The 20,289-nt window shown below is 45.6% G+C and overlaps 1 protein-coding gene across 6 annotated transcripts in view; it reads left to right on the top strand.

Annotated features, from left to right (window-relative positions):
- LOC124043823 (protein TANC1-like) overlaps positions 1 to 20,289 on the top strand; it is a 299,125-nt gene that overhangs the window by 234,873 nt on the left and 43,963 nt on the right. For all 6 annotated transcript variants that reach the window (XM_046362829.1, XM_046362833.1, XM_046362832.1 and 3 more), the window contains 3 exons: positions 6,226 to 6,457; positions 8,125 to 8,291; positions 16,313 to 16,920. In XM_046362829.1, the coding sequence (XP_046218785.1) occupies positions 6,226 to 6,457; positions 8,125 to 8,291; positions 16,313 to 16,920 (1,007 nt within the window). The remainder of the gene's footprint in view (positions 1 to 6,225; positions 6,458 to 8,124; positions 8,292 to 16,312; positions 16,921 to 20,289) is intronic.

Genomic DNA, 20,289 nt, shown 5'->3' on the forward strand with positions numbered 1-20,289 from the left:
TGGCACGCATGTATTCCGGGAGTTTCTCCCATTCTTCTCTGCAGATTCTCTCAAGTTCTGTCAGGTTGGATGGGGAGCGTCGCTGCACAGCTGTTTTCAGGTCTCTCCAGAGATGTTCAATCGGGTTGAAATCTGGTCTCTGGCTGGGCCACTCAAAAACATTCAGAGACTTGTCCTGAAACCAGTCCTGTGTTGTCTTGGCTGTGTGCTTAGGGTGGTTGTCCTGTTGGAAGGTGAACCTTCACCCCAGTCTGAGGTCCTGAGTGATCTGGAGCATGTTTTTATCAAGGATTTCTCTGTACTTTGCTCCGTTCATCTATCCCTCGATCCTGAATAGTCTCCAAAACAAGCTGGCGGCCACCTCTAGGAATCCAAACTTCATCCATTTAAGAATGATGGAGGCCATTGTGTTCTTGGGGACCTTCAATGCTCCAGACTGTTATGCAGGTGAATGAGGACCCAAAAGCGACTTGGCGAAAACAGAGTCTTTAATCCAGTTAAAGGAAATAGCAATACTCCTAGACAAATCGGAGCGGTAAATAAAGCATAAAAACAATTTCACTCGTAATCACGAGAACTGACTGGAGACTCGATAATAAACTGCAGGTTGCCTCGGGAAGGCACTTGACCGTAGCAGACTCAGACACCTGCTCACCACGAGCATCTGAGGGAAGACCAGCAGGGGAAAACGAACAGAAGGAAAAGCAAAATGACTCTAATCACAATATAAGACTAAATGATTGATTAGGGAATAGGAACATGAGCAGGAACGGAACGATTATAAGACAAAACATGACAGTACCCCCACTCACCGCGCCTCCTGGCGCACTCGAGGAGGAATCCTGGCGGCAACGGAGGAAATCATCAATCAGTGAACGGTCCAGCACGTCCCGAGACGGAACCCAACTCCTCTCCTCAGGAAGAATCCACTAAGTATTGGTGACCCCGTCCCCGAGAACGCATGTCCATGATCCTCGTACCTTGTAAATAGGTGCGCTCTCGACAAGGACGGGAGGGGGAGGGAAGACGAACGGGGTGCGAAGAAAGGGCTTGACACAGGAGACATGGAAGACAGGATGGACGCGAACAAGATGTGGACAATCCTACAGCGACAGGATTGAGCACGGAACGGACCAATGAACCGCGGAGTCAACTTACGAGAAGCTGTCGTAAGAGGAAGGTTGCGAGTGGAAAGCCACACTCTCTGGCCGCAACAATACCTTGGACTCTTAATCCTACGTTTATTGGCGGCTCTCACAGTCTGTGCCCTGTAACGGCAAAGTGCAGACCTCACCCTCCTCCAGGTGCGCTCACAACGTTGGACAAACGCTTGAGCGGAGGGAACGCTGGACTCGGCAAGCTGGGATGAGAACAGAGGAGGCTGGTAACCCAGACTACTCTGAAACGGAGATAACCCGGTAGCAGACGAAGGAAGCGAGTTGTGAGCGTATTCTGCCCAGGGGAGCTGTTCTGCCCAAGACGCAGGGTTTCTGAAAGAAAGGCTGCGTAGTATGCGACCAATCATCTGATTGGCCCTCTCTGCTTGACCGTTAGACTGGGGATGAAACCCGGAAGAGAGACTGACGGACGCACCAATCAAACGACAGAACTCCCTCCAAAACTGTGACGTGAATTGCGGAACTCTGTCTAAAACGGCGTCTAAGGGAGGCCATGAATTCTGAACACATTCTCGATGATGATTTGTGCCGTCTCCTTAGCGGAAGGAAGTTTAGCGAGAGGAATGAAATGTGCCGCCTTAGAGAACCTATCGACAACCGTAAGAATCACAGTCTTCCCCGCAGACAAAGGCAGACCGGTAATGAAGTCTAGGGCGATGTGAGACCATGGTCGAGAAGGAATGGGGAGCGGTCTGAGACGACCGGCAGGAGGAGAGTTACCTGACTTAGTCTGCGCGCAGTCCGAACAAGCAGCCACGAAACGGCGCGTGTCACGCTCCTGAGTCGGCCACCAAAAGCGCTGGCGAATAGAAGCAAGAGTGCCTCGAACACCGGGATGACCAGCTAACTTGGCAGAGTGAGCCCACTGAAGAACAGCCAGACGAGTGGAAACAGGAACGAAAAGAAGGTTACTAGGACAAGCGCGCGGCGACGCAGTGTGCGTGAGTGCTTGCTTAACCTGTCTTTCAATTCCCCAGACTGTCAACCCGACAACACGCCCATAAGGAAGAATCCCCTCGGGATCAGTAGAAGCCACAGAAGAACTAAAAAGACGGGATAAGGCATCAGGCTTTGTGTTCTTGCTACCCGGGCGGTAAGAAATCACAAACTCGAAACGAGCGAAAAATAACGCCCAACGAGCTTGACGAGCATTAAGTCGTTTGGCAGAACGGATGTACTCAAGGTTCTTATGGTCTGTCCAAACGACAAAAGGAACGGTCGCCCCCTCCAACCACTGTCGCCATTCGCCTAGGGCTAAGCGGATGGCGAGCAGTTCGCGGTTACCCACATCATAGTTGCGTTCAGATGGCGACAGGCGATGAGAAAAATAAGCGCAAGGATGAACCTTATCGTCAGACTGGAAGCGCTGGGATAGAATGGCTCCCACGCCTACCTCTGAAGCGTCAACCTCGACAATGAATTGTCTAGTGACGTCAGGAGTAACGAGGATAGGAGCGGACGTAAAACGTTCTTTTAGAAGATCAAAAGCTCCCTGGGCGGAACCGGACCACTTAAAACACGTCTTGACAGAAGTAAGAGCTGTGAGAGGGGCAGCAACTTGACCGAAATTACGAATGAAACGCCGATAGAAATTAGCGAAACCTAGAAAGCGCTGCAACTCGACACGTGACCTTGGAACGGGCCACTCACTGACAGCTTGGACCTTAGCGGAATCCATCTGAATGCCTTCAGCGGAAATAACGGAACCGAGAAAAGTAACGGAGGAGACATGAAAAGAGCACTTCTCAGCCTTCACGTAGAGACAATTCTCTAAAAGGCGCTGGAGAACACGTCGAACGTGCTGAACATGAATCTCGAGTGACGGTGAAAAAATCAGGATATCGTCAAGGTAGACAAAAACAAAGATGTTCAGCATGTCTCTCAGAACATCATTAACTAATGCCTGAAAAACAGCTGGCGCATTGGCGAGACCAAACGGCAGAACCCGGTACTCAAAATGCCCTAACGGAGTGTTAAACGCCGTTTTCCACTCGTCCCCCTCTCTGATGCGCACGAGATGGTAAGCGTTACGAAGGTCCAACTTAGTAAAGCACCTGGCTCCCTGCAGAATCTCGAAGGCTGATGACATAAGGGGAAGCGGATAACGATTCTTAACCGTTATGTCATTCAGCCCTCGATAATCCACGCAGGGGCGCAGAGTACCGTCCTTTTTCTTAACAAAAAAAACCCCGCCCGGCCGGAGAGGAAGTAGGCACAATGGTACCGGCGTCAAGAGACACAGACAAATAATCCTCGAGAGCCTTACGTTCGGGAGCCGACAGAGAGTATAGTCTACCCCGAGGAGGAGTGGTCCCCGGAAGGAGATCAATACTACAATCATACGACCGGTGAGGAGGAAGGGAGTTGGCTCGGGACCGACTGAAGACCGTGCGCAGATCATGATATTCCTCCGGCACTCCTGTCAAATCGCCAGGTTCCTCCTGAGAAGTGGGGACAGAAGAAATGGGAGGGATGGCAGACATTAAACACTTCACATGACAAGAAACGTTCCAGGATAGGATAGAATTACTAGACCAATTAATAGAAGGATTATGACATACTAGCCAGGGATGACCCAAAACAACAGGTGTAAAAGGTGAACGAAAAATCAAAAAAGAAATAGTCTCACTGTGGTTACCAGATACTGTGAGGGTTAAAGGTAGTGTCTCAAATCTGATACTGGGAAGATGACTACCATCTAAGGCGAACATGGGCGTAGGCTTGTCTAACTGTCTGAAAGGAATGTCATGTTTCCGAGCCCATGCTTCGTCCATGAAACAACCCTCAGCCCCAGAGTCTATCAAGGCACTGCATGTAGCACCCGAACCGGTCCAGCGTAGATGGACCGACATAGTAGTACAGGATCTAGATGGAGAGACCTGAGTAGTAGCGCTCACCAGTAGCCCTCCGCTTACTGATGAGCTCTGGCTTTTACTGGACATGAATTGACAAAATGTCCATCAAATCCGCAATAGAGGCACAGGCGGTTGGTGATCCTCCGTTCCCTCTCCTTAGTCGAGATGCGAATACCTCCCAGCTGCATGGGCTCAGTCTCTGAGCCAGAGGAGGGAGATGGTTGCGATGCGGAGCAGGGAAACACCGTTGACGCGAGCTCTCTTCCACGAGCTTGGTGACGAAGATCTACCCGTCGTTCTATGCGGATGGCGAGAGCAATCAAAGAGTCCACACTGGAAGGAACCTCCCGGGAGAGAATCTCATCTTTGACCACTGCGTGGAGTCCCTCCAGAAAACGAGCGAGCAGCGCCGGCTCGTTCCAGTCACTAGAGGCAGCAAGAGTGCGAAACTCTATAGAGTAATCCGTTATGGATCGATCACCTTGGCATAGGGAAGCCAGGGCCCTAGAAGCCTCCCTACCAAAAACTGAACGGTCAAAAACCCGAATCATCTCCTCTTTAAAGTTCTGGTAATTGTTTGAACAATCAGCCCTTGCCTCCCAGATAGCTGTGCCCCACTCTCGAGCCCGGTCAGTAAGGAGTGAAATGACGTAAGCAACCCGAGCTCTCTCTAGAGTATGTGTTGGGTTGGAGAGAGAACACAATATCACACTGGGTGAGAAAGGAGCGGCACTCCTTGGGCTGCCCGGAGTAGCAAGGTGGGTTATTAACCCTAGGTTCCGGAGGCTCGACAGACCAGGAAGTAACAGGTGGCACGAGACGAAGACTCTGGAACTGTCCAGAGAGGTCGGAAACCTGAGCGGCCAGGTTCTCCATGGCATGACGAGCAGCAGACAATTCCTGCTCGTGTCTGCCGAGCATGGCTCCTTGGATCTCGACGGCAGTGTTACGAGCGTCTGTAGTCGCTGGGTCCATTCTTTGGTCGGATCCTTCTGTTATGCAGGTGAATGAGGACCCAAAAGCGACTTGGCGAAAACAGAGTCTTTAATCCAGTTAAAGGAAATAGCAATACTCCTAGACAAATCGGAGCGGTAAATAAAGCATAAAAACAATTTCACTCGTAATCACGAGAACTGACTGGAGACTCGATAATAAACTGCAGGTTGCCTCGGGAAGGCACTTGACCGTAGCAGACTCAGACACCTGCTCACCACGCAGCATCTGAGGGAAACACGACACGACAGGGCGATACAAAGACACAGCACGGTGAACAATATACAAGGATCCGACAGGGCAGAAACGGAAAACAAGGGGAGAAATAGGGACTCTAATCAGGGGAAAAGATAGGGAACAGGTGTGGGAAGACTAAATGATTGATTAGGGGAATAGGAACAGCTGGGAGCAGGAACGGAGCGATAGAGAGAAGAGAGAGAGGGAGGGAGAGAGAAAAAAAGGGAACGAACCTAAAAAAGACCAGCAGGGGGAAAACGAACAGAAGGAAAAGCAAAATGACAAGACAATATAAGACAAAACATGACACAGACATTTTTTGGTACCTTTCCCCAGATCTGTGCCTCGACACAATCCTGTCTCGGAGCTCTACAGACAATTCCTTTCACCCCATGGCTTGGATTTTGCTCTGGGACATTATATAGACATGTGTGTGCCTTTCCAAATCATGTCCAATCAATTGAATTTACCACAGGTGGACTGAATACTTTCCGAATGCACTGTAGGACCGTCACATCAGAACAAACTTTGTTTAGATTTTTTTTTTATCTATCTGTTGTTCAATGTAGTGAATCTGTTATTCAATGCATATATATTGGCTAATAGTAGCAGTAATGCCAAATTCATTCTTTTGTATATATATTTTTTTATACCTTAACGGTTCTAAAAAAAAATGAAATCAATATGAAATACAATAATGTAGGGGAATCAGGCAAAAATATAACTGATTTTATAGGGCCCTATGTATTGCATCTAATGCCTTTTAGTCACCAAGCCTATTGGCTTTGCAAGAACTTTGAGGTCACACAGCCAGCTTAGCAGATTTCTGCTGACTTAAATGTAAGGTACTTACAGTCTATATTGTTGTATGGTTTGGTAATAAAACAAAGGTTAACGTCTTATGCATTTTAAGCCATTAAAGTTCCTAAACAATTGTACTCTTTTTTTTTCCTCCTGTCCAGGTGGTTGCATATCACTACTGCCAGGCTGACAACACCTACACCTGCCTGGTCCCAGAGTTTGTGCACAGTATCGCTGCCCTGCTGTGCAGAGCGCACCAGCTCACCGCCTATAGAGAGCTGCTGCTGAAGGATTCCTATCTACAGAGCATGCTCAGTCTGCGCTCCTGCGTCCAGGACCCAATGGCAGCCTTCCGCAGGGGTGTGTTGGAGCCACTGGCCAACCTCCGCAAGGGTACGATGCTAAACTAGTTACACCTTGGTTCATTCATATCTGACTGTCTCATTGTCACTGGTGTTCATGGTCCAAAATAATGTCTTGAAAGCACACATTGAGTCCATACTATAATCTAGGCCTTCAGTGGCTCAAGGTTTCTGACAAGTGTATTATAACTGTAATTTAACCACAGGTTTGCGTAGATGACTTAAATCGCAAACGACTACCCAAGGTCCCTTCAGAGACCATTTTCTGTGCTTTTCAATTCTTCCAGCCAACTGAGATAAATTGATTCCATTCCTTACACAAAGAACCTGAAATACCTGAGTTAAATGTGTTAAGTGCTGGCTGTACGAGGGAGCATAGTCTGCGGGGACATTGTTAATTGCTTAGTGTAGGAGCTCTGCATTTTGTTTTGACAACATTGATTTGAATTGATGTTACACTAAATGGTTAGTATTACTTTGTTATTGTTGTCAGGGCAGAAGAATAGTGCCTCTCCGAGAAAACGTAAACTTGGTGACGGATGCATCTCTCCCGAGACAGACAGACAGAAGCACGACTATCTCAAGGTCTAGTCCGTTTTGCAAAGACAACACGACCCACTATTTTCCCTGCACTGCAGTGAATCGATATGTTACTGCAGGAGCCTAAACAGATGATGTAGATATACAAACCCAGTGTCGGAATGATGGAGATGGAAAAGAATGAGGATCAATGTGCAGCCAGTGCATGCAGCAGCTCTCCTGTGACGGGCCCCTCACGACTGCCCCCTGTTCCTTATTGAAATGAATGACCGTGTTTGATTGGGCTTGATATGGGGGGGAAGTGTTGATTTGTCCACTCCATCACAATGATGGTGGGGAGGGGGGGAGACATCCCAGCTGGGAGGGGAGTTGAAATTTGCACATTTTCCTGTCATTTATATTTTAGCGTGTTTCTGATCACTGTGCAAAGCTGGATGTGAGGAGGAACACTAGGTTGTGTCCCAAATGGCACTCTATTCCCTATATAGTGCACTACTTCTTGACAAGTATGGTCAAACATAGTGCACTATATAGGAAATAGAGTGCCATTTGGGATGCACACAAGGGCCCTGTCGTTCTGCTGCTGTGAAAGCATGGCTCAGATCCCCGGTGCGGTCTCACCACAGAGCAGTTTAGCGTACTGCACTGTCGATATGGCTGCGGACTAAAACACACTCATGTTCATTCATTACTGTGCTAGCTGTAGAGATGTGGGAGAATACCAGAGTAAACCGTCTTAAGATGTGTTAATGCACCAGGAACTGCAGTGCAGAGATGTTATCTAAATACAAAGTTGTTTGTAGTTCTTTAAAGTGTGGTGTCCAACTATCTTACTCTCTTTCTCTCCTGTATGTTCAGTTCTTATTTTTACTGACACAAAATTTTATGAGATCAAACTCAAAAGAAAATGTTCTACTTCTCGGCAAAATGGCATGTCTGCAGTCGACTTGGCCTGAAAAGTTTATGAATTGTTTCTTTCCACCGTCTTCTCCACTGGTGTGTGTGTGTGTGTGTGTGTGTGTGTGTGTGTGTGTGTGTGTGTGTGTGTGTGTGTGTGTGTGTGTGTGTGTGTGTGTGTGTGTGTGTGTGTGTGTGTGTGTGTGTGTGTGTGTGTGTGTGTGTGTGTGCGCGCGTGCGTGCGTGCGCATGTGTGTTTAGAGAGGAAGATTCCAGAAGAAGACAATATCATACTGATAGACGGGCTAAACGAGGCAGAGTTCCACAAGCCTGACTACGGAGACACCATTGCCTCCTTCATCACCAAGATAATCTCCAAGTTCCCCTCCTGGCTCAAACTTGTTGTTACTGTCCGAGTCAACCTACTGGTGAGTCTACATGTACACTCCTACTGTACGGTGTGTGATTACAGAAAAGTTACCAAAATGTTGCAACATAAGATGGTGGCCCAAGTAATGTACAGTATGACTTAATGACAGGGATATTTTGTAATCTGTTTGGCTGTATTCAAGGGCCATTTCAAAACAGCTAACTAGCCAATTTCAAGTGAATTAACTTCTTGACGCTACCCATCCCTTTAGCGGGATAATTGTCATCAACAACTGCTGAATAGCATAGCGCCACATTCACATAATATTACTAAAAATATATATATTCATGAAATCACAAGTGTAATATTGCAAAACTAAGTTTAGCATTTTGTTAATCCACCTGTTGTCTCAGATTTTGAAATTATGCTTTACAGCGAAAGCAATCCAAGTGTTTGTGTAAGTTTATCGATCGCATGACAAAACATTAAGTACACTTAGCATCAGGTAGCTTGGTCACGAAAATCAGAAAAGCAATCAAATTAATAGTTTACCTTTGATCTTCGGATGTTTTCACTCATGAGACTCCCAGTTATACAACAATGTTATTTTGTTCCATAAAATATTATTTTTATATCCAAAATACCTCCGTTTCTTTGGAGCGCTATGTTCAGAAATCCACAGGAAAGAGCGGTCACGACAACACAGACGAAAATTCCAAATAATATCCGTAATGTCCACAGAAACATGTCAAACGTTTTTTATAATCAATCCTCAGGTTGAAACTATGTCTGAAGACTGTTGACACCTTGAGAAGGCGATAGGAAAAGGAATCTGGTTGATATACTCACAGACAATCTTTTGACAGTTTTGGAAACTTTAGAGTGTTTTCTATCCTAATCTGTCAATTATATGCATATTCTAGCATCTGGTCCTGAGAAATAGGCCGTTTACTTTGGAAAAGTTATTTTTCCAAATATAACAATAGTGCCCCCTAGCTTCAAGAGGTTTTAAGATACTTTTACAACCTCCAAGGGTAAGGCTGGGTATCAGTATTTGATACCTCTCTCACTGAATGACACAAGCACCGGCAGATCCTGACAAGTGTAAAAGATTAACTGCTTTACGAAGCGTTTCTTGTTGTCATACACTATCCTCTACAAAGTGTCATTTCTGTCGAGAGCATCGAGAACAGTAGTGGAGAGAGTGAGATAAATAACAGTTACCCGTTAAACAAGACAGCATTACAACGGAACATTCAGACAGCCACTGACTGAAATTGACACTGAGTCTACCAATGGAGGAGATGAGCTGAGCTGGGGTGTTCCAAATTCCCTGTTCCCTATGTAGTGCACTACTTTTGACCAGACCTCTGACTACAGAGGGACTAGGGCGCCATTTGAGATGCAGATCCTGGTGTCACCTCTTTGCAGAGTCTGATGTCTAATGGACAGAGCTAGGCTGTAGCCTGTAGACTGTCAGAGAATCTCAATTTCATACTCCTCGCGTCCTCTCCTCGCCTCCTTCTCAAAACCTATTGGAGGAGAAGGTCAGATAGGAGGGACCTCTGGCTTTCCCTCCAATAGGTTTGCAGAAGGAGGAGAGGGGAGAGGATGCAAGGAGTGCAATTGAGATTAATCCTGGGCCTTGGGATAATGTGGCAGCTGACCGACAACCATATCTGTACCAGCTCTAGTCATTATTGCTCTCTCAGCCACTCTGGCCACGGGCACAACCATCCATCAGTATGCAGAGGCTGCACTCATTTGTTAGATCTATACTGTTTTGTTTTTCTTGCCACTGGAGAATTGAAGGGGTAATGGGGATTATCCTGATTTTGTATTCTGTTAGTTTTTTAGTTTTTTATTTCCTCCTCCGTTTTGGTTAATCCTTGCATGGTGTGGGTGATTCTTTGATGTGCAGGGTTCGATACTGCGATCAAAACAGTCGCATTTGCAACTGTTTGACTTGGCAGTGCAACACATTTTTAATCGGTTGCAAGGGTGCCAGTGACAAAAGTGTACCTGGTCACGTTAGTTTTTGGATCACAATGTGTTTTTGCTTTTTCTGCAGTATTTATTCAAAGAGTAATGTGCAGTTGACCACAAATAAACAAACTTTCGGGAAGAGGCAACAATGGCACAGGAATATCAAATCAAATTGTATTGGTCACATGCAAATGTTAATGTGAGTGTAGCTAAATGCTTGTGCTTCTAGTTCCGACAGTGCAGTAATATCTAACAAGTAATCGTAACAAATTCACAACAACTACCTTATACACACAAATGTAAAGGGTGAATAAGATTATGTACATATAAATATATGGATGTGGAGGGCAGGTAGTTTTCCTCCGGTGATGCGTTGTGCAGACCGCATTACTGTCTGGAAAGCCTTGCGGTTGAGGGCTGTGCAGTTGCCGTACCAGGCGGTGATACAGCCCAACAGGATGCTCTCGATTGTGCATCTGTAAAAGTTTGTGTTTTAGGTGACAAGCCAAATTTCTTCAGCTTCCTGAGGTTGAAGAGGCGCTGCTGCGTATTCTTCACACCACTGTCTGTGTGGGTGGACCATTTCAGTTTGTCCGTGATGTGTATGCCGAGGAACTTAAAACTTTCCACCTTCTCCACTTATGTCCCATCGATGTGGATGGGGGGGGTGCTCCCTCTGCTGTTTCCTCAATTCCACGATCATCTCTTTTGTTTTGTTTACGTTGAGTGAGAGGTTGTTTTCCTGACACCAGATTCTGAGGGCCCTCACCTCCCTGTAGGCCGTCTCATCGTTGTTGTTAATCAAACATACCACTGTAATGTCGTCTGCAAACTTGATGCTTGAGTTGGAAGCATGCATGGCCACGCAGTCATGGGTGAACAGGGAGTACAGGAGAGGGCTGAGAACACACCCTTGTGGGACCCCGGTGTTGAGGATCAGCGGGATGGAGATGTTTTTTCCTACCTTCACCACCTGGGGACGTCCCATCAGAAAGTTCAGGACCCAGTTGCACAGGGCGGGTTCGAGACACAGAATCTCAAGCTTAATGATGAGTTTGCAGGGTCCTATGGTGTTAAATGCTGAGCTGTAGTCAATGAACAGCATTCATACATGGGTATTCCTCTTGTCCAGATGGGATAGGGCAGTGTGATGGCGATTGTGCCGTCAGTGGACCTATTGGAGAGGTAAGCAAATTGGAGTGGGTCTAGGGTATCAGGTAGGGTGGAGGTGATATGATCCTTGACTAGTCTCTCAAAGTACGACGGGGCAATAGTCATTTAGTTCAGTTACCTTTGCTTTCTTGGGAACAGGAACAATGGTGGCCATCTTGAAGCATGTGGGGACAACAGACTGGGATAGAGATTGATTTAATATGTCCATAAACACACCAGCCAGCTGGTCTGCGCATGCCCTGAGGACGCGGCTAGGGAAGCCCGGGGCTGGCAGCCTTGCGAGGGTTAACACATTTAAATATTTCACTCACGTTGGCCACGGAGAAGGAGAACCCACAGGCTTTGGTAGCGGGCAGTGTCAGTGGCACTGTATTGTTCTCAAAGCAAAGAAGTTGTTTAATTTGTCTGGGAGCAAGAAGTCGATGTCCCCGACGGGGTTGGTTTTCTTTTTGTAATCCACGATTGACTGTAGACCCTGCCACATACGTCTCGTGTTTGAACCATTGCATTGTGACTCTACTTTGTCTCTATACTGACGCTTTGCTTGTCTGATTGCCTTACGGAGGAAATAGCTGCACTGTTTGCATTTGGTCATGTTTCCGGTCGCCTTGCCATGATTTAAAGCGGTGGTTTGCGCTTTTAGTTTTGCGCGAATGCTGCCATCAATCTACGGTTTCTGGTTAGGAAAAGTTTTAATAGTCACGGTGAGTACGACATCTCCGATGCACTTGCTAATAAACTCGCTCACCGAGTCAGCGTATACATCAATGTTGTTGTCTGAGGCTATCCGGAAACATATCCCACTCCACGTGATCGAAACAATCTTGAAGCGTGGAATCTGATTGGTTAGAACAGCGTTGGACAGACCTGAGCACAGGCGTTTCCTGTTTTATTTTCTGTCTATCGGCTCAGAGCAACCAAATGGAGTCATGGTCAGAATTGCCAGAAGGCAGGGCGGAGGAGGGCTTTGTATGCATTACGGAAGTTAGAGTAGCAATGATCCAGAAAGCTACCAGCCCGTGTCGCAAATTCAATATGCTGATAGAATTTAGGAAGTCTTGTTCTCAGGTTAGCTTTTTTGAAATCCCTAAGCTTCAATTAATGCAGCCCTAGGGTGTATGGTTTCCAGTTTACATAGAGTCCAGTGAAGTTCTTTCAGAGCCGACAAGGTATCTGCTTGGGGGGAGGGGTGGATATACATGACTGTGACTATAATCAAAGAGAATTCTCTTGGAAGATAATGCGGTCGGCATTTGATTGTAAGGAATTCTAGGTCAGGTGAACAAAAGCACTTCAGTTCCTGTATGTTGTTGTGATTACACCATGAGTCGTTAATCATAATGCATACACCCCGCCCTTCTTACCAGATTTAGGTTTGTTTCTGTCGGCGCGATGCTTGAAGAAACCGGGTGGCTGTACCGACTCTGACAACATATCCCGTGTGAGCCATGTTTCCATGGAACAGAGAATGTTACAATCTCTGATGTCTCTTTGGAAGGCAACTTGTGCCCAAATTTCGTCCACCTTGTTATCTAGAGATTGGACATTGGCGAGTTATATGCTCGGGAGCGGTAGATGGTGTGCTCGCCTTCTGAGTCTGACCAGTAGGCCGCTCTGTCTGCCTCTCCTGTGGTGACCGCATTATTTTTGGTCGGCCTCTGGGATAAGATCCCATGTCCAGGGTGGAGTTCCGAACAAAGGATCCGCTTCAGGAAAGACGTATTCCTGGTCGTAATGTTGTTGACATCGCTTTAATATCCAATAGTTCTTCCCGGCTGTATGTAATAACACATGAGATTTTCTGGGCTAACAATATAAGAAATATGACAAAAAACAAACAAATAACTGCGTAGTTTCCTAAGGACCTGAAGCAAGGCGACCATCTCTGTCTATGACAAAAAACAAACAAATAACTGCGTAGTTTCCTAAGGACCTGAAGCAAGGCGACCATCTCTGTCTGCACTATTTTTAATCTAGGCTATATAATTTTGATATGTTGATTATTTATCACATGCGCACTGCAAACATATAGCCTATAGATACCCTGTTGGGCAGAGAGAGCAAGCAGGTCTCAAACAGCTGGTTGTTGCATAGAGCAACTCACCGAAGACCAACAGCGGTAGTAGGGGTAGGAACAGCAGTGGGAAAGATGCTCCAAGTTATGATATCTACCAGTAAATTCTAAGGCAAGAATGGGTATGCAAATCAGTTATTCAAAAAGTTTTTAGTTGAATATTTGCAATGCGCAATTCAGTCATCATCGAAATGCCTACCTTGAACATCAGTGTCACGCCCTGACCATAGAGAGCCTTTTTATTCTCTATTTTGGTTAGGTCGGGGTGTGACATGGGGGGTGTTCCTATCTAGGTTGTTTTGTTTCTATGTTGGCCTGGTATGTTTCCCAATTAGAGGCAGCTGTTTATCGTTGTCTCTGATTGGGGATCATATTAAGGCAGCCATTTCCCCACTGTGTTTTTGTGGGATCTAGTTTTTGTGTTATTGCCTGTGAGCACTGCAGAACGTCAAATTTCGGTTGTTCTTTATTGTTTTTGTGCATTTCATTGAATAAACATGTGGAAGCCATATCGCACTGCGCTTTGGTCCGAGTATGCTCACGACGATCGTGACAATCAGACATTTCCTTAGGCTATTTGTTCCTTGAAAAGTCCTTAAAGTTATGGTTTGCCGATTTAGACGTTCTACTGCTCCAATAGAATTATTCTGTAATTATGGTAGCTGGTTTTGTTTGTTTCCCGCCCTTTCAATGGAAGGGTGTTGTGCTAGTAGTCTGTTGCGCTCATTGCAGTAAAACAATGTGTAGTCATTATGAGCAAGACAACATCGATTGTTTTCTTCAACTTAGTTTTCCATTACAAAGGGAACCCGGATTTATGTTGCTTTCTCATTTTAAAACATATAAAAACTCAAAAGGCGAGACTGACGAGCTACCACGTGGACAGACTTCATTAGTTTGTTTGTGTCGGGACATGCTGTCTATTTAGCCAGGCAATGCCCACATTTTTATGACATATTTTAGAATGTCAAAAAATGTAAACGTCAATGCAAATGCCATTGGGTAGGCCTAAAATGCATTTTTAAAGTGGTAATGCATCCCTTTTGCATACATTTTTGGGGGAGTTTTTTTATATAGGGTGTTACAACAATTAAGTATAAAATGTAGGTCCTTGAAAACATAATTAAGTGCTTGAAAAAGTAATTGAATTCGACTAGCCAATGTCTATATGAACCCTGTATAGGCTACTTGCTCAAACCGCAAATGAAAGATAAAATCCAATGCTATTGAAATGATGCACGCATCATTCACTTTCCTGGCAGATCTTGACCTGGGACCGTATTTTTTTCATTCGGGCCAGTAGCTTTCATTTGATGGCAAGTCTACATGATTGTCAAGCCCTGCTGTGTGCGGTGCACGTAGTACCAATATGTCTACCACTTTGTGTAACCGGTAGCGATGCTAATGATAGCCTAACCGTTTTCGGGGAGATGGAAAGACAATTGAAGCTAACTACAAAGTAGCCTATGCCTACCTGGCAGAATCATGATTATTTGTATCAATCCAGTGGCCATTTGTTTTGAAAACTCCATCACAAGTGCTCTACAAGAGCACCTCTAGCCAAACACAACTGTCTGGCTGGTGGTACACAAAAAAAAAATACATTTCTCTATTTTTTCTCAGACCTCAAAAAGGGTCCCCTGATGTGGTTTAAGCATTTGTTGTTTAATATTTAAAAATATTCTAGAGTGAAAATCTGAAGAAGAAAAAACAACTGGGGGAAATCATACTAATCATATTTTTTTTGACGTGGTATCAAGTATGTTCTAAATTGAGTGTTAGGATCCCTGGACCAGAGAGAGGATTTTTCATGTTCATGTTCATGGATCTTTCTGGGTTGTGTTGGGATTAGGCTACATGTCATGTTAAAATATGTTGATCCATCATTCCAAAAAAGAAACCTGTATATAAGTATAAGTTACTGAAATTTTGCAAACATAGGGAGGCTCTTTGATAAGTTCTCTCATGAAGTAGGTAGGATAAGTGGAGACTAGAGCCAGATGAATGTGTGAGTGTTACCTCATGCTCACACATCCAAAGTGTAAACAAGATCTCAGGGGAAGGTCGCTCACAATGGCTAACACTACAGACTAATAAGTGTGAGATGTTCTTAGGTGAGGTGTTGTGCAGAAACCATGGCCAGTCTGTGTATTATTCAGTATATTTTTTCTCTTTTCTCTCTCTCGCTCTCTTGCTCACATTCGCTGTGTCTGCCTCACCCTCTATCTCTATCTCTTCTCTCACTCTCTTTCTGAGAAGAAGGTGTTATCTCTGGGCTGCATTACTTCTCTATCCTCTCCAGAAAGGCAGGGGGATTGCAGCAGGATTAAGGTGGATTGATTTCTCCCACCGGGAGGAGTGAGATTGAAGTGTGGGTTGTGTCCACAGCGTGCCAACTAAAAGTCTCCCCAATGGCCCCATCTCCTGCTCTCTCCAGCTCTATCACCTCCCAGCTCCCAAAGCCTTTGTTTGCAAACACATCGGCGAGTGACTGCGGCAGGCCGATAGCTTAGTGCCTAGTGTCAGTTCCAGCTAGCCCCCTGTGCTTACTGACCTTGGGCTGATAAGAAAAGCTGGAGGAACCACACATGATATAGCCTTCATGGAGAGTGGAAGATTGTCCATTAAGCTCTTCATTTTGCGGTGGTTTCTGTGGTGTGGAAACCGTTTTGGAATAGGAATTTGGAATTCTGGGCATACACTTAATTGTAAATTATATAATTACATCTTTTTTTGTGTGGGTGATGGTACTGGAGAACATATATTTATAATATAATAACGATATAATGTAACAATATTAAAGTGCGGTAGCAAATCTAATGACAATATCCTTGTGTCTTCCATAGGAAGTCACCAGCCTCCTCCCCTTCTCCAAGATCTCCCTGGACGATTTCCCAGAGAACAAGGAAATCAACACGGACCTCAATGCCTACATCCAGTACCGCATCAACGGCAGCAAAGACATCATGAACAACATCTCCCTCAATGGCAAGGCCGACCCCATCATTGTGGGAAAGGTGAGCAGCCACCTGATCGCCCGCAGCCAGGGCTCCTATCTGTACCTCAAACTGACCCTGGACCTGTTCGAGAGGGGCCACCTGGTGATCAAGAGCGCTAGTTACAAGGTAGTGCCCGTGTCGCTGGCCGAGCTCTACCTGCTGCAGTGCAACATGAAGTTCATGACTCAGTCTGCGTTCGAGCGCTCGCTGCCCATCCTGAATGTAGCGCTGGCATCTCTACACCCGATGATGGACGAGCAGCTGTTCCAGGCCATCAACGCGGGTACCGTGCGCAGCGAGCTGCCCTGGGACGACTTCCAGCAGCACATGGAGACGTTGTCCTGTTTCCTCATCAAGCGGCGGGACAAGACGCGCATGTTCTGCCACCCATCCTTCAGAGAGTGGTTGGTGTGGAGGGCAGATGGAGAGAGCACCAACTTCCTCTGTGACCCCAGGTGAGCTAGGCTAACTCAAATCTACCCTGGTTAACTCAAGCCCAATCAGTGAGTTAGGGAGCACTTCAAAATAGCCTCAATTAGCCTTACTACCGTAGCTAGCTGGCTAAATTTGCTCACTACTGTCGCTAGATAGCTTCTTTGCAAAGATTTGATGCAGTCAAGATAGGCACTACCATGTATGATAGATAACCTATGGCAGCAACACGTTTGTCTAACTAGCGCGAGTTGGTTTGCCTACTTTCTCTCCCTCCTGCCACACACATAGACTGTCACACACACTGTTCCCTGCTCCTCTCCCGCCCCTCCCCCACATTCTGCTGAAACAAGCAGAGTGCAGCACACCAGCTCTCTCCCGGTCTCTGCAAGGAAGTCTCCATTGAATGTTTTTTACATTTTTTAAACTTTTATTTGAAACGCAACATGTAAAGTGTTGGTCCCATGTTTTATGAGCTGAAATAAAAGATCCCATGACATTTCCATAGGCACAAAAAGCGTATTTCTCTCAAATGCACACATTTCTCCTTTGCCAAGATAATCCATCGACCTGACAGGTGTGGCATATCAAGAAGCTGATTATTACACAGGTGTACCTTGTGCCGGGGACAATAAAAGGCCATTCTAAAATGTGCAGTTTTGTCACACAACATAATGCCACAGTTTCCTCGAGTTTTGTGGGAGCGTACAATTGTCATGCTGACTACAGGAATGTCCACCAGAGCTGTTGCCAGATAATGTTAATTTCTCTACCCTAAGCTGCCTCCAACGTCGTTTCAGAGATTTTGGCAGTATGTCCAACCGGCTTCACAACCGCAGACAACGTGTAACCACGCCAGCCCAGGACCTCCACATCCGGCTTCTTCACCTGCGGGATTGTCTGTGACCAGCCACCCGGACAGCTGATGAAACTGGGTTTGCACAACTGAAGAATTTCTGCACAAACTGTCAGAAACTGTCTCAGGGAAGCTCATTTGCGTGCTCGTCGTCCTCACCAGGGCATTGACCTGACTGCAGTTTGGCGTCGTAACCGACTTCAGTGGGTAAATCCTCAACTTTGATGACCACTGGCACGTTGGAGAAGTGTTATGTGGGCGAGCGGTTTGCTGATGTCAAAGTTGTGAACAGAGTGCCCCATACTGGCAGTGGGGTTATGGTATGGGCAGGCATAATCTATGGACAGCAAACACAATTGCATTTTTATCAATGGCAATTTAAATTCGAAGAGATACCGTGATGAGATCCTGAGGCCCGTTGTCGTGCCATTCATGTGCCGCCATCATCTCATGATTCAGCATGATAATGCATGACCCCATGTCGCAAGGGATCTGTACATAATTCCTGGAAGCTGAAAATTTCCCAGTTCTTCCATGGCCTGCATACTCACCAGAAATGTCACCCATTGAGCATGTTTGGGATGCTCTGGATCGACATGTGCGACAGCATGTTCCAGTTCCTGCCAATATCCAGAAACTTTGCACAGCCATTGAAGAAGACTGGGACAACATTCCTAAGGCCACAATCATCAGCCTGATCTACTTTATGCGAAGGAGATGTGTCGCGCTGCATGAGCCTCTCTACCATGAGTGAAATGTGTGGTTACCTAGGAGAGATGGGTCACTTTGGCATTTCTTCTAGTACTCAGAAAGAGGAGAAATAATTACAGAGCCTTGTTTAGAGCTACATATTCTGATCTTCAGACGCTTTTAAAAATGTAAATACAGAGGGAAACCATTTTTTTAAGGAGCAAACAAGCAGAAGACAGTATTGAATGGTTGTTTGTGCAGTAAAGAGGGGGAAAATTACCATCAATAAGAAGTTGTGCGTGACTCATCTCTGCCTGGGAGACCTCTGATGTCTGTTTCTTCACTTGAAGAAGAAATCTAACATTCAAGACAGCGTCGCTGCGTTCCCTTTTAAGTTATATCAATCCACTCCTTTTCACTCAATCACAGACATGTTATTGCTCCCTAGTTTGTATACCGCCATTGATCGATACACATAGGGCAGGATACTTATGTAATCTGCGAGGAGGGAGAAGATGGTGCTTCGCTGCGAGCAAATTATGGAATTTATAGCTCAACTCTGAAACAGAAGCTGACAAGTCATATTTCTTCCTATTGCTGCTAAGATGTGCTTTGCTGTGTGAGGGGATGGATGGGCAGCCAGGAGAAGTAGCGTAGTGGATGTTTGCATCCCAAATGGCACTCTATTCCCTATATAGTGCACTACTTTCGACCAGAGCTCTATGGGCCCTTGTCAAAAATGGTGGACTAAATAGGGAATAGGGTGCCATTTGGGACACTGCTGATGTTGTTTGGCAGAAACACCGGGGTTGTCAGCATACATCCTGGGTCCCGTCTCTGACACATTATCTTACATGGGGTCGACTGATGAAATGTAGGGCTCCTTCAGTGCTCTGCGTGTAGGGAAATTGATTTAGCTCAAGTCAGATGAGGGAGGTTGTTTACTGGCAAGGATGTTTCCATAAATACTATTCAGTGTAATAGAAGAACGATCTATATGGAGTTCAGACACTACTGGCAACTGATGTCGACATTTGAAATTCAACACTCATTTGGGTTGGAACTGAATTTGCTCTTAGACATGGTTTTCTCTCAGAAAAATACTCTTGAGGTGGCAAACTGTAGAAAATGTATACTATACAGTAGTTAGCATTGCTACTGTCAAGAGTGTACTCCTATCTTGTTGCTATCATTTCTAAGAACAAGAACTAGGGAATCACGATATATCGGTGAACATATCGGAATTGGACGATATTAGCTAAAAATGCCAACATCGGTATCGACCCAATGTCTAGTTCAACGCCGATGTGAAAAACTGATGTCAAAGCTGATGTACATACCTATATAACGTAATGACACCACGTAATATTTTGCGCTACACCTGCAACACAGCATTCATAACCTAGCCCACAATGTCTGCTGTGTGGATCGAGCAGTCAACAAGTAATTTGAAGAGTAAGAACATTTTAGCGAGACAACTCAAGGTGAAATCCATTAACGGCAAGATAATGGAATTCATTGCCCTTGACAATCAACCGTTCTCTGTCGTGGGTGATGTTGGCTTTCGCGACTGGTTGAGCACCGGTACACACTAACATTACCAAGTGCGCTATTGTTCAGATGTTGCCCTACCGGAGTTACACAGTAATAGCGTCACTGCTATTAGCTTCAGGACATACTATGGAACGCGTTTGGGTCTTTGCATGTCCAAAAAGATACACGTCAAATAACACTATTTGACAATAACACTATTTGACGCATTAAATAAGATTTTAATTGACACATCAAATACAACCGTTCTATTATAGAATGTTATTTGTTCTGAATTTGCACGTGCAAGCCAAGC

The sequence above is a fragment of the Oncorhynchus gorbuscha genome, linkage group LG09, assembly GCF_021184085.1.
Source record: "Oncorhynchus gorbuscha isolate QuinsamMale2020 ecotype Even-year linkage group LG09, OgorEven_v1.0, whole genome shotgun sequence".
In the NCBI taxonomy this organism is placed as follows: Eukaryota; Metazoa; Chordata; class Actinopteri; order Salmoniformes; family Salmonidae; genus Oncorhynchus; species Oncorhynchus gorbuscha.